The sequence below is a fragment of the Lepisosteus oculatus genome, chromosome 10 (assembly GCF_040954835.1).
Source record: "Lepisosteus oculatus isolate fLepOcu1 chromosome 10, fLepOcu1.hap2, whole genome shotgun sequence".
Classification (NCBI taxonomy): domain Eukaryota; kingdom Metazoa; phylum Chordata; class Actinopteri; order Semionotiformes; family Lepisosteidae; genus Lepisosteus; species Lepisosteus oculatus.
Window position 1 is genome coordinate 32,798,681 of NC_090705.1, and position 14,632 is coordinate 32,813,312.

The 14,632-nt window shown below is 37.7% G+C and overlaps 1 protein-coding gene across 2 annotated transcripts in view; it reads right to left on the reverse strand.

The window, feature by feature from the left end:
- Positions 1-14,411, reverse strand: part of LOC102683397 (protein NDRG1-A) — a 29,878-nt gene extending 15,467 nt beyond the window's left edge. The window contains exons 1-4 of one of the 2 annotated variants that reach the window (XM_006635784.3): positions 14,356-14,411; positions 14,203-14,228; positions 5,236-5,314; positions 3,226-3,261 (exon numbers count right to left, since the gene is read on the reverse strand). In XM_006635784.3, coding sequence (XP_006635847.3) covers positions 3,226-3,261; positions 5,236-5,314; positions 14,203-14,228; positions 14,356-14,373 — 159 coding nt within the window. In that variant the 5' untranslated portion in view covers positions 14,374-14,411. Of the gene's footprint in view, positions 1-3,225; positions 3,262-5,235; positions 5,315-13,809; positions 14,127-14,202; positions 14,229-14,355 lie in introns of those variants that run through there. The other variant, XM_015357470.2, reaches the window with a different exon arrangement.
- Positions 14,412-14,632: the final 221 nt, after the last annotated feature.

Below are 14,632 nucleotides of genomic sequence, written 5' to 3' on the forward strand. Positions count from 1 at the left end.
AGCATTCTCCCAAACAATTATTTCTCATCTATAAAGCTCGAGGATAAGCACGATTTCTGCACAGTTTTCAAAAGTAAATGGCCTTCTCATTGTCATGTATGAAAGGCAGTCATTGTGCAAGGCAGATGCATAGGTATTCGGACAAAGATTTTCCATTGGCTTCATAAAGAAACAGTATTACACAACATTACATCATTTTGCTGACATTGGTATTTGTTTCTAAGTGGAGGTAAACTAAGGGGAAAAAAATGTTGGGAGTCCAATAACAGGCAGTTGAACATGACTCACTGGGATGAGGGTTACATGTCCAATGGTTTAAGGATCAGAATTTCTGATGCTACCATATATTAATTGCCATAATAATTGTGGCATCACCTTCTACACATGTTCAGATCAACAAACGGTGTGAAAATACATCACAGGTAACGATGTGTCCATTTTAATTAAACTCAACAGCTAGAAGGAGGATCCCCTTATTAACAACGCTAAGCAGCACCTACTAAGGAATCTTGTACCATGATTAATCACAAATTTGATTTCTCTACCAAAAGGAAATTTATACGTGCATTTGAAAACACCACAGCAGCAAAATAAAAGGTACAGCACCACTGAATCATGATTTTGACAAATACAATATTGTTCAGTTTTATTCCGACTTGCTGGAACTGGGAAGACATTTTACCTTGTACTTGGGAACATAAATCTTCAAAAGACTTTTGCTCAAAGACAACACAGAATTTAGTACAGCACAGAATTTTAGTAGTCTCAAAACTCAAAAACCATACCAACAATTCAGTAGCTCGGGTCAAGTTCTAAAAACGATGCAACAAGCAGACTAATATGAAGGACTTAGTAGTTCAGGTGGGGAGCTGCGTCAGCATGCGTATGCTGCAAAGGAACAAGTAATAGGTTTATTCCATGCTGAAAAGAGAAGAGAGAAAACACACCTGAAGAAGGCTCCAGGGCAGAAACGTGTTTTCTTTCTTATTTTTTTCAGTATGGAATAAACCTATTACTGGTTCCTTAGTTCGAAGGACAAACTTGGTTAACACTTTGGCGTTAATGCACCTGGCTGAGGAAATGCAACCCTCCTCACTTATGAGGAAATGCTAAGGGAGCTGTTGGAATGGTGAAGCTGGGAAGGAGAGAGGACTGTAGAAAAGATGGCCCCTGAATTATATGCTGGAGAGCAGAAGTGGGCAATTAGAATTTGACTTCCTCTCAAACGTCTCTTAAATAACAGCATATTGCATAACACTCAAACTGTTACCGAGGTTCATTACATTTTCAGCGTTGCCTTTTTTGTGATCAAGAGTAGCCAAGTTCACATTTTTAATAAAGCCGTGCAAACATCAATCAATCTATAGTTAGAGGACTGCTCAAGTGTGATAAGTTATAAGCTTGCTTTCCTTTGCATACTACCCCTTTAAATCATACAAAAGTGGTAAAGGCTCATGCAATCAACTGAAGGGGGAAAAATTATCACGATGCCAAAATCTGTTAAAACTTTACATCCCAATAAGGAATCATGAATTCCTTAACACTTAACTGCAAAAGGCAACAGAGATTAATATTGAGAAGCAAATGTGGAAAATAAAGCTTTTATTAAACTACCAACCATAGTATAGAATTTAATGTCGTAACAAACTATTTTTGCCCATTTTACAAACCAAATTTAAGAGTCTAAAACTTCACAAAAACACCAACAGCATAACAACAAAACAAATAGTTTAAAATCCTTCCTCATATTCGTTTACACAGGAATAAAACTGTTATCAGATCTTTGGCACTATTATTTCTTGTGTACCAACCAATTTGTCAGTTAAAAAGGTGGTTATTCACATTTCCGCAACGACATTTTGCATCATCAAAGCAAACAATTGCACAGAGCTTTTAGAATAAAGTCTTATTTTAGGACACAATTCTTTTGAGCTTTTGCAACTTCAAATCAAGCTTTTAAAATTGAAATGGAAACTGAAAACTACCCTGGCACAGTCTATGCAACAGTGTGACTGTCTTGTCTTAGCAAGACATGTAACACTTAATGTATCTGGTGCTCTCCAAGGTCCTGAACCAAGACTATCAAACACCTTTATCAATTATGGTTAATTTCTTGTAAAAGGCAACATCATTAATCTCCAAACAAAAACGGAAAAAAAGTTCAGATCTATTTAGTTCTAAAATTACAATAACGTAGATTCCCAGTTTCATAGTATTACACTTTATGAAATGAACTGACCAAGCTGTGGTACCTAAGCATTTGAATAATATTCTTTATAAATATGACCTCATCCTCATACAACATTAGAAATAAAACAAAGGAAACAGAAGGTAATTAACATTTAATTATATAGTTTTATGTTTTCATGAAAAGGACATCTTATATAGTGTAATACCAACAAGCCAGAATTGTAATTGGTTATCAAGGCTACCCAGCAGCAAGTGCCACTTAAGGCTGTTATAGGATTAAACATGAACCTTGGTAGGAGCCAGTGTTCAACATACCAGCATAGAAATCAAAGTTTAAACTAATTAAAACACACTCCAATCAACAGTTTCCAGCCCAACTATTGTTTCATCCAATCAAAAAATATTAGATCCAGTAATAGTCCTATCAAAACATGTAAATACAATAAAAACTGAGGAAACTGCATGTCAAATGTTGTATACATTGCTTTATATTTTGTATTGTATGCGTTATACCGTACAGTAGCTTGATTCGTCTCCCTACTCCCTTCCACCACCAGCAGTTACTTAGTCGTGAGCATATCACAAGGTGGAGCCAAACGTCTGTGGATCAAAATGTACCAAGTACCGCCTGGAATTTATGGAAAATTCAAACTGTTCCCTATAATTGCTACATCAAATTGCAACTTTTGTATAAAACTGCGATACTCTTTTCGTTGTAAAGTCTTGACCCCCTGTCCTGTAATAACCATTTCCATTTTTAACTACATACCGTAAAATACACTATAAAATAGAAGAATGTACCAGGAAGCCAGCTACTCCTGTCATGTTAATTAAATGTTTTGTTAATTTCAAATTTGTTGGCAAAATGTTGTAGAAAGTGATATGAATGTTGCCAGCTAGGAAGCTGCCACCCATTTGAGATCATTTATTTTGGCTTTATCACTTGAACACACCTTAACAAATGGCTGTTCTCGCCTATCAGCTCTCCTACAAATAAAATACGATCTTGATAAATCAAAAGTCATGCATACTTGCCTTGGTCACAAACTCCTGAATCGCCTCTCGTAGCCCCTGGAAGACAAACAAAAGAAATAGGTGTACTTTTGGAAATCAAATTACCACATAACACTTACTGGTATTGGATTAAAGTTAAAAAAATAATGAAAACTGTGATGAAAGTGAACGTTCCTCAAGACAGTACTATATTACCTTCAGTGTCCTTTACAAAGTAATAGGTTTGTGAACACAATCAACAATCAACTTCTGTGAGCAGAGGCAATGAATAAAGAACTTTACGAAGACTGACAGAGTTCTTCACTAAAGTGTTTAAAGTGTTGTACTTGTATTATACCACTGTATTAGAGTTAGTTTATGTAACGATATATATCTAGGAAAAATAACCATTTTAAAAATAACCCGACCTTTTTCTCCTTTTCTCTACTTGCTCTTTTTGTGGACCTCTTTGGTTTTATCTCTCTTGACTCCAACGCCCTGCCTCCCTGTGCCACGAAGTCCAATACATTTCTTCTTTGGCATGCCCATGCCACTTCTTTTTGGAGAAACGTTCACAGGAAACAGGTATTCCTCACCAACTACTCTACACAGCAGCCAGTCCAAGTCCTGGTACTGTCCTGCCCCAACCACTTTAACTCTTTTTGCAGACCTCACTGCAAAAGTTAGCCTTTCTTTCCCAACCTTCCTTACTGTTCCACCCATCGGGTTTTAAACCCTTGTCCTTGCCTACCATTTTCTCAATCACTCTGCTCTTTCAGTCCTCCATCACACAGTCTCCATTCTTCCATTAGAGTCTCTCTACTACCAGTTCCAAAGCCCATTCCCACTCAAGTGTGGGAATGATCTCACCACAGTTATCAGAACTGCTCACTCTGTGACCAGTTTTCACAGCCTAATCAACATTCATGTATCCATTTGCTATAGTGCTTATCCAGTACAAGGATGCTGGGAGAGCCGGAGCCTAACCTAGCCAGGAATGCACACGTGACAGGATACCATGCAGAATGATAGACCATCACAGGGAACATACTCAAATAAGGGCCAATTTTTTTTTTTTTACAGATGCCAATTAACCTTCTGTACTAGCATGTCTTTGGACTTATGGGTAGAGCACCCAGAGGGAAAACCCATGCAAACACAGGAAGAACATACAAACTCCACACAGATCGCGTTCCTGGTCTGGACTTAAACCCAGGGCCACAACACCATGAGGCAGCAATGCTAACCACTGAACCCACTTCAGATTCATCTGTGGTCTCTCAGTTCTCAGGTTACATTCAGTGTGGGTCTTTGAGTGCCTTTTGCTCCTATTGAGTGTAAATACGAAGTGCATATCACTGAGTTGCCGTCACTGCTGCCTGGTATTCATACTGTCTGTATACAGTTTGTTTCACCAAGCACTTGCACAGATCTTCCAGCTTGTGTTGGCTTCAAGCGTCTTATTGTTAGTTTGTTGAATGTACATGATACTACAAATTTCATATATTTGACGTGCAATTTTTTGCAATATGAAAACTTTTTTTAACCTGCAATTCACTGATTATTTCTTTGCTAGGCAGCCACTAAAATGTTGTTAGCTCTTCAGCAGAAATTACTTTTATTGGCCACAAAGAGCATTTCATTTGCTTAAGCAAGTATTTCAACATGGTGAGTTTATAGTGATGAATAACTCCCCCAAAAAAATAAAAGAATGAAATTTGATAATAAAACTGGAGATCAAACACACAGGCATCCTGTTTAGGTAATAGGGTTTACATGAGCCATTAAAGCTTGTGTGAAAACGTCGTTTTCAATGCTTTACAGCTTTACAAACCTCTGTTCCCTGAGCCAGTTCATGTGAAAGATCTAAAGTCTCCTTGTGAGATACAGAAGAGAGGCAAAAAGGCAAGAGAAAAAACAGTAGTTTTGTTGTCAATTAAAGGTAATCCGAAGAAAACCAATAAATGTTTTGTCATCTGATGAGGTTTTATGAAACAATTTTAACAATGATCTAACTGAAAAAAACCAATGAACCCCCCAAAAAAAACATACAGGCAGTTCGCGGTCCACAAGGGGCTTTGTTTCAGTGAGGTGAGTATCCTGCTGTTCCTCCGTCATTGCTGGGATGATCCTTAGAGAAGAAAAGAGAAACATTAATACACACAAAATTCACAGTACATGAAAACAAGTAGAAAGTAAATGGATCAGTGTGTTACATCTAACGTTATACAAACAAAAATACAGTGAAGGCTCAGATTCAATTCTTTGATAGGTTACTGGACATCATCTTGCATATGGTGTCTGATCAAAAATAAGCACAAAATATTCAAATGTAAACGAGATTCAAGAGGGAAAAAGCTTTCTAGTATAGGACCTTCAAAAATTCAAAGCAACCAATGCATTCCTCATCTGCTAATCTACAGAGATTTCAAAATGTGAAATTCTCTCTGGGGGGGAAAAAAAAGTTTTTCCAATCCATCTAATCTACAGCATTTGAGAAACTGTGCTTTGGTACATAATTCATTCAGGTTTTTTTTTACAGAGCAAAAATATTTGGGAAAAGTGAATACTGACTTAAACATCTATTATAAAGTTTGAACCCAATCAAGACACTATACTACTGCTTTCATCAGTGCTGAACAGACATATAACATTTCAAGCACTCATGTGTATTTAAAACCCACGGTAGGTTTGTCATGCACTCTTTGTATCGTCACCACGTGTACATTGCATTTGACTGCCATTACTAAAATGTCAAAGAATATTACCACATTCGAAATGAAAGATGAGATCTTCAAAGCCAGAAACTGCAGACCTAATGTAAACAAAAAAAAACTACAGACAAAAAAAGACATCTGGAGATACCGAGTACTTTGTTCAGAGAGGTTTCTAAAGGTTACTCATCATGCTCTTCCTGTATGGAGAGGCAGACTTGGCACAGTGCCTCTCAGAGCAGGAACTTGCTGGAAACCACAGACAGCTGCATTTATGTGCTCTTCTCACTGTTTTTGGCCTCTGGGTTGTTGACAACACTATGTTTAAATCTATCTTTAAAAGTTTTAGTATTTTCTTCCTCTAAAAAAAAATAATAAGTGTAAATAAGATCTGGGGGGGGGTGGAACAAATACAATAAGGAAAATGGTATTTTCTCCTCGCTCACAGATTCCATCGCCAATCAGAATAAGCAAAAAAAAAATCAACTGGTCTCATTATCCAACGTCCTGCTGAACAGAAACTTTCACAACCCCGACAAATTTCTCCAAACAAGAAAAGCTTTTTGCCTTCCAACCACCGGAAATGAGTCGCTTTCAACTGGCTCTTTTGTTAAGAAAAGTTTCAGCCCCACGCAGATTCCAGGATTGAAACACGTGAATGCTTTATGAAATGAGTGGCTGGTGACTTGGGGGAAAAAAAAACACACACACTAAAAGCTTTTGTTTTGTTTATAGAGGAGGCACCATGTGTCCCATAGGCAGCACTGCCAAGCAAACAAGATGCCATAAAATCGGTTTCTTTACTTCTGTGGTCTGTTAACATTGCTGAGTTGGCAGTCTCATTCCACATCTAGGTCACCTCCTACACGCGTGAAGGGCAACCCTACAACCTCACTTAGTTAATATTTAACTTTTAGGTAGACTGCTTCAGGACCATCAGTTATGCTTCATTAAAATATCTAAACAGAGAAATTCATTAGTACAGCACATGCTCTGAGGCATTTTTCCCCTCCTTCTCTGAAAAACACCCAGCAAACCATTTTTGAAATTCAAAATACAACCGTAAAAGTATATTCGAGTTTTCCATGGTTATATTGAACTTTTTAACAAGTTACGCAACAGCTAATCCAGAACTGCCTATTATTGCCTCTTCAAGCAGAGGAAAACTTCAACAAATTAAAAATTAGATTACATATTAACATTACATGCACAAGGGTGGAGGTATTGGAAAAAGCACATGCATAATTTGGTTTTACTTAATGTTTTGTAGTGCAGTAAATTAAACTGTTTTTCACAAGCACCCATGACTCTTCAAAAATGTACTGTGTAGAATGAGTTCTTTAGGTTACTGACTACATGGGTCAGTGATCCTCTCTCCTAGTCTAGCGGCCTACAGCTCTGTGAGTTTTATACAGCATCTCAAAGACTAAAATAGAGAAACACCCTGAATTAATAGCAATAGATTCATTTAATTCATTAAAAGCTTGGGTAGAATCAAAACTTGCAAATGCTGTGACTCTCCAGAACCTGGGGCTGGGATTAGAAGTACAACTATCAGCAGTTCCTCTTCCAAAATGAAATGCTGAGGATATGCCAGGCTTGCTAGCTTTTAAATATCTACAGATGCACATTCCTACAAGTATGGAAGGTTTTAAAACATGCATTTGCTGGAGGTGTACAGTATTCATGTAATTTGTTTGCAATGCAGCTTTAAACCATAAGAGAAGAGGTTCTCCAGTTTAGATTAAGGAGACGTTGTCTTGCTCAATCCTCACAACAGTGCTATCACAGTTTGCAGCACCCACAACTGCCAAGACCCTGTTTGCACTGTGTAATATTCTACAGTGGGAGCCAAGCACAGATCACTTGTACATTAACGCATCTCATTCTGTTACTAGAGTACAAGGCTGCGTAACATCTGTTAAATAGTGTCAGGCCATAGAAACAGCTTTCAGGTTTACTCACCAGTAAAAACTACTTTGTACTGGAAGAATACGCTTGCAAACCATGACACTTTCATCTTTTATTATAAACCAGGATTTCAAGTTTGTCTGCCATTGGCTTCAAAGGTCACCAAAAGGAGGTGGTGGAATGAACCGCGAAACAGTACTTAAAGAACCGGTGAGCACAAGTTTTAAAAAGGTTTCAGAGTACCCCAACTGCAGATCATTAAAAACCTGAGTTTTCGGAGCTCCTACAGAAATATCAAAACCAATTAAATCCAAGACCATTTCAGAATCTATTTTCCTTGAAAAGCAAGAAATTTATAGAGGCTACAATTAAGTACTTAGATATGAGGTTGTTAAGATGTGTTTTTTTTTAATATTAAACTAGCAATAAAGCAGAACAAAAGATGTTTTCAGTGATCAGTGGACGTTCAGATCCATATAACATGAAGAAATAACCATATAACCACAAGACCTACTATAAAAACAACTCAGCACCTATGACTAGATTATTGCAGTGGAAAAAAATGATTACAGTCAGGAAAAAAAATACTTGGAAATATGAAGAAGGAAATGTAAAAGTCAAGTGATTTAAACAAAATACATTTCCCCACAATGCTACGACATATGAAGAAATAAAAGCGGATACTGAGGTAACCAAAGATTTTTTAATTCCCTGGTCCAAAGACAAGCAATTATTAAAATTTCACTACGATATTTGTACACAAATCAGTTCTTCCATTTCCATATAGAGAAGAGTGCAGTATGAACAAACTAAAGAAAGAAAACACTTAACCATTTCTCCACTTCCATTCCTTGTGAAGAAACATTTAAACGGATATTCTTACTTCATTAAAGTTCAAGGGATATTCTAACAAAACAAACTGACATCTTTTACCTTATCATACCCATTACCTTGTAATATATTGTGGAAGATAAATCTCTTATATTACACTGTATACTTAATGCAAGCCCATTCCGTTGAAAACAACCGCATAGATCCAGAAATCCTACCGACTGCACATGAAAACAACGATTGCTTCTTAATCCTTCTGAACTAATCTGTTAGAACTCCAACTGAAAAGATGAAAAATATGCCCATTTAAGACTACATTTACACCTTCATAAACATAACTGACAAAGCAGAACACCAACAGCATACTACTGGTGCAGATGCAGGCAGTTCACAACAGAAAATATACAGTACATCAAGATCTGAAACAGACAAAAGATGGCAGATTACACAGATTCTCAACAGATATCATCATGGAAAGACATATCAAACTCTCAAACAAATGATGTTTTTTTTCCACCCCCAAAATCACTACATGAGAAATTTATATAAAGGTATATATGCTTTCTGGATCGTTTTTAACAATTGCAATTAACAGTCAATGAAAATTGTTCCTGTGCCTTATCATAAATATACAAGCTCTTTGTTTCACATGTCAAAAACATACTGAATACATTTTGCTGAAGTGTACAAAACAAAAATAACACCCATCGTAAGCAATTGACCACCCCTGTAAGGAACTATTAATATTCCTTAATGTAGCATTTATTTTCCCTCATTTTATTAATTGTGCATTTATTGTGGGGAAACTGAGGCAATTCTATTTTACAGATAAAATTTCTCATTAGCAGATCTCAACCATTAAATATGAAGGCCGTTAAACCAGAGGTTTTACAGTATGCACACCATCCTAAAAACATGGGAATAAGAACAAAGGTTTCATTAAAAGAGAACCTGCGTATTGGCCCAAGGCATCTGCATTTCAACCTATCTCCTCATCAAGACCACGTGACAGACGTCTCTTCCATTTATCAGCGACAATTCCTAGACTTGTCAGAAGAAAACTTCACTTGATTTCAACAACTGGTGTAAACTGAAGAAGCGAGAGTGGTCTAGTGAATAAATTAATGATTTAATGGCTACTAAGTGAAAACTAAGTGTGCGCTAAAACTGGAGATTTAGGTTCGACAAACATTTATTGTAGGCTCTTTGAATACATATAATGGATTAAGCATTAATACACATTTTCTAAAGTCAACTGATGATCGATAGCTGACCTACTATAATCTGAATGAACAGGCAAGTCCCCAGAATGTATTTCCACAAACAGTATTTTGACAATCAAAATTTTGAAATACCAGATTACTACACTGGTTGTAATGAGTGGGGGGTGGGGGTGTCAGGATAGCAGAGCTTTTAGCATTGCTGCCAAGCAGCACTAGGGCCCTGGGATCAATTCAAGACCTGCTATCTGCATGGAGTTTGCATGTTCTCCCCATGTTCACCTGGGTTTCCTGCAAGATGCCCCAGTTTCCTTCCACAGTTCAAAAACATACTGGTAGGTTATTCGGCCCCAAGTGCCAGTGTGTGAGTTTGTGTCTGTGCATCCCCTGCGATAGACTGGCTTCCAGGATGACCCTGCCTTGTACCTGTTGCTAGTCCCTAAACCCTGAATTGAAAGAAGTGGTTAGAGAATGGAAGGGTGAAATGAGTTGGGAAATTGAATAGCCTAACAGAAACAAACAAGGATTTAGGCCTACATCTTAAGTAAGATCAAAGATAAGTTAATTATTTAACTCACAGATATTAATATTTCCTATATGCTAAAAAACAATTTAAAAAAATTAAATCCGAATGGCCAAAGAAAGGTTTTAGATCAGGTTGCGTCCTAATCAGAGACGTGCAGCATTATACAACAGGCTGAAACTACGTGCCCATGACTTAAACTTAAAGGAAGCAGCTACTCTTTAGTGGAGAGGAGCAAAAAACTTCAGAACAGAAACTAGTGTAGTCACAATGTTAAAAATACCATCGTTAAGGCAGCTTGAGAAAACAGTACTTCATAAAACACCACTTTGCTGTCACTGTAATACAGAAGCTTAAAGCAGCAATTTTTTAAATCTAAAATAAACCAAGTAATATATATATATAAATCATATCTGTTCTGTAGATCTCATGATGCATCTGTGTATTTGCCCAATTACTATGCAGTTCTGGCTGTGGCTAAGTAAGTATGTCATTCTGTTCATTAACTTATTTTTGTTGTTCTACTCTAGTCTATATGTAGCTGTTTGGTGCTGCATATTAGTTGAATGGAAGCTGCAATTAATAAACATGTCAGCAAAACACATCTTCCTAAATAATTCTACAAAATATTAGAAATAATAGAAAATCCACATTGTGTGCATTTACTGGAGGTCAACCTACAGTATGATGCTATTTAAAGAGTTTAAACTGCATCCAAATTAGTTTTCTTATTTTTAAGGATAGGGTCAGAAGGTGGATGAGAATCTGTGAAAATCCCTCTGCGAAATCAGGAGGGTAAACAAGTTAATTTACTGTACAAAAACTGGATTTATTTTAGTCATTTTCTGTTTTCTGTTAATTCAATTATACCAACCATTTCTAGCCTTAAAGGACTATTTCAAGCCTTGTTCAGCTCAGTGTGTGAAAACACACAATATGCTGCAGAGTGATAAAAAGTCAGAGGATTTAGCATTAAAAAGGGCCAAAACCTGTTTCTGTTTCTTTCACTTGAAACGCTAAACTAATTTGATTAGTTTATTCAATCAGCTGATGACGGGCAACTGCAGCAGCGCTCATGAACACATCGTGCTGCTTAACTAACAACAAAAAAAAAAATCACTCTCCACCACTGATATCCATCCATTTTCAACCCTCTTAATTTCAAGGCCACAAGGGAGCTGGAGTCTATCTTGACAAACAATAGGTGTAAGGCAGGATACACCTCAGACAGGACACCAGTCCGTCACAGGGCACACACAAATACCAGAGACAATTTTCCCAAAAGCCACTTAACCTACTTAACCACTGTGCTACCAAGCCAGCAATGTGAATCCTTTGAAATCCTGATCTTGACTACTGAGGTGGGTACTGCTAGGACAGACCGAGAGCAACTAACTTCCTAAAAAAGTTAATCAAGCACAACAAATATACTACAGTGCATATGTGAAAGCACAATAAGACATTCAGGTATAAAAGCATGAAATAATGGCCTAACTTCCTTAGAAAGGTTACTGAAGGACATACCGCACATATCAAAGATGCAATATACTCTTTCCAAGGTCACAAGCTCAGTGGCCTACACTTAACTGCAGATGCTGTTGATAAGCTTTTATGAGTGCCTCCTTACTAAAAACAAAACTGTCCATATAAAGGTATTAATAACCAATCGCAGAACCTGTTGAGTCTCCAGGAAAATGCAGGCAATATTAATAAAAGCGGTTTACAACACCAATGTGGGTATACCGACCTCCAGGGCTGCACTGGAAAACCTCACCCCAAAGATTGCACAGTATGTGTTACAGAAATAAAACATGAGGAAAGAATATCAACTGAATGATTAACTAGCCTGCACAATTTGTTGCTCACACTACTTTCACGCTATTTGATCTTCATCCTGGTGCATTCCACCAAAATCCACTTACCATTCATACTACCTTTCCTATCAAGGTACTATAAATATATTAAGTCATGACAGCATTATTTCATACAGCGAATGTATACTTATAGAAACTATAATTTCTAGATTTAAAAAAATCACATTTCTATTTCTTTAGTTTATGCAGCAGTTTATTGTGCTCCTGTAATCTTCACACATAACTTCTCTTGTTGTGTGGAGGGGGTGGTTTACTTTTAAAACGTAAAAACTGAAGAGGATGAACTAGAATTTAACTGGAACGTGGAGAGTTCAAAGTAACGCATACAGTAAATTGGGTTATAGGTTACAGGGGGAAAAAACACGTTGCACATGTGAATGTACCGTCTGGCAGTGAACCAAAGAGCACTCGGTTTCCCTCGCCTAGTGCCACACTAGCACCTGCGGTGAATGACCTGTGTCCTCGGAGCAGCAGTACACGGTCTCCAGTTTAAAAAAAAAAACGGGTTCCGATACTAAGGTCAACTGCGGACAGCTGTCCCAAGGAGAAAGGACCGCTTCCCGAGGGGAGGAGGAGCGGTACCCATTGTCTCACCGATCAGTATATACACATCACCACGTTTTCTCCGTAAACTACACACTCACTGTATTTATAAAGTGTATTGTATACAAGAAAGATGCCTTGCATCATTCTTATTCAATATGCAATCAACTTTAAATACCTCCCCCCCTTTGTACGTCCTCCCATCTTGGTTTCACACGCCTACGAGTATCTTGGGAGTGGATGGTGAGGCGGACTTCGGTTCGTGATGAATAAATCCTGGTCAGAAAGTCCTTACAGTCACAGCTTTTTATACATAGTAAGGAACCAAGTGAACAAATACAGTTGCTGAAACACATTTTAATGTCATTAAGTTCCTCATTATATTTCCACTCTTCACACCAAATGCAGTAGAGTTGCACTGCAAATAACGTTATTTAATTTACAGCAAAGTACAGTTTAAAGTGCAGGGGGTACTGTGAGTTTGACTGTCAACTGCAGCACCTCTGCAAAACTATACTAACAACGGTATAGTGTAGACACGGGTTGTTTCACAATGTAACTTTTAAAAACAGCGCAGTATCCTTTAACGTTTCCTATGCTCAAGTGTTTTGTGTGTTGTTACAGGAAAAAACTCCGTTCAAGTGCCGTTCAATTTTACTGTGTGTACTTGAAGAATCAGATCGCACTACAAGTTTTGCAATAGATCACAAGTTTATGCATGACAAGCGTATATTCCATACCTTTTCTTGCACATTTGAATTTCAGACCGATTTTACATCAGTAAAATTATCGCTTGCAACCGACGAATCAGTGATCTTACAAAATGGAAACTAAGTTCCCCCCTCAACCTAAAAATTACTAAAGCATAGACCCTTAAAGAAACTATACTTCGTCTAAACACACTCGATTTCTGTAACAGCTGGCTTAAGAGTGCAAGAGTATTACAAAACTGATCTGACAAAAGTAACTCTATGCAAAAGCACTGTTCATTTTCAGGTGCACAATCTTACCTTTTCAAAAGTCCAAACAAACGCACACCGAAAATATCCTAAATTACAGCAAACTCAATCGCTCAGCAGCTGCTCCCGTTAACCCACGCTCCGTATGACAACAGCTTGCTTGTTTACAATGTGAAGCTGTAGTAGACGGATGTAGCAATGAATTTTATAAAGATTTGTGCGAATACAGCCCTGCCCACTCCATGTTTCTTTTCTTCGGCGATTGGGCTACACTGCTCTTTTTTTTTTTCTTGTACGGTTTTGCACCAAGCCCACTTTTATGAAGCGAGCGCTTTGTAGCCAGAGATCACACTGTACGGAAAGCGGTTAGCGCTCAGGGAAGGTAGTTCAACCACGTTGTTTGGGAATTCAGACAGGAAACCGAGTCAAGTTTCTGGAATGTACCTTGCTAGTCGACGCATCACGAGTGCCTGAAAAGAGCGAAACCGACGGGACGTCGATAATATGAATAGCTAGTCTGATATTTTTGAAAGTTCAGCTGTTAGGGTATCCGGTCATCGCCAGCTTCCCTCCTCAACTAGCCCACTCAAATTATACCTTTTTAATTTTCTTCATGAGAACACCTGAATTTCTGAACAGAAGGTTCAGTGGTGTGTGTGTTGGAGAGGGGCATTTCAAATAATAACACAAAAGCAATACACAAATGCATGAATTCTGCATTTTGTGGAACACATGTGGTCCATTAATAAACATATCCCTTGGTATAAAATTTGACTCATGACATCTGGAATTAAGTGGTTGGGTGTGTGTGAGCATTTGTTGGACAGAAGACAATTGCTTTTGCTTCTCAAAGGTCAGGAAACATGTTTTTATC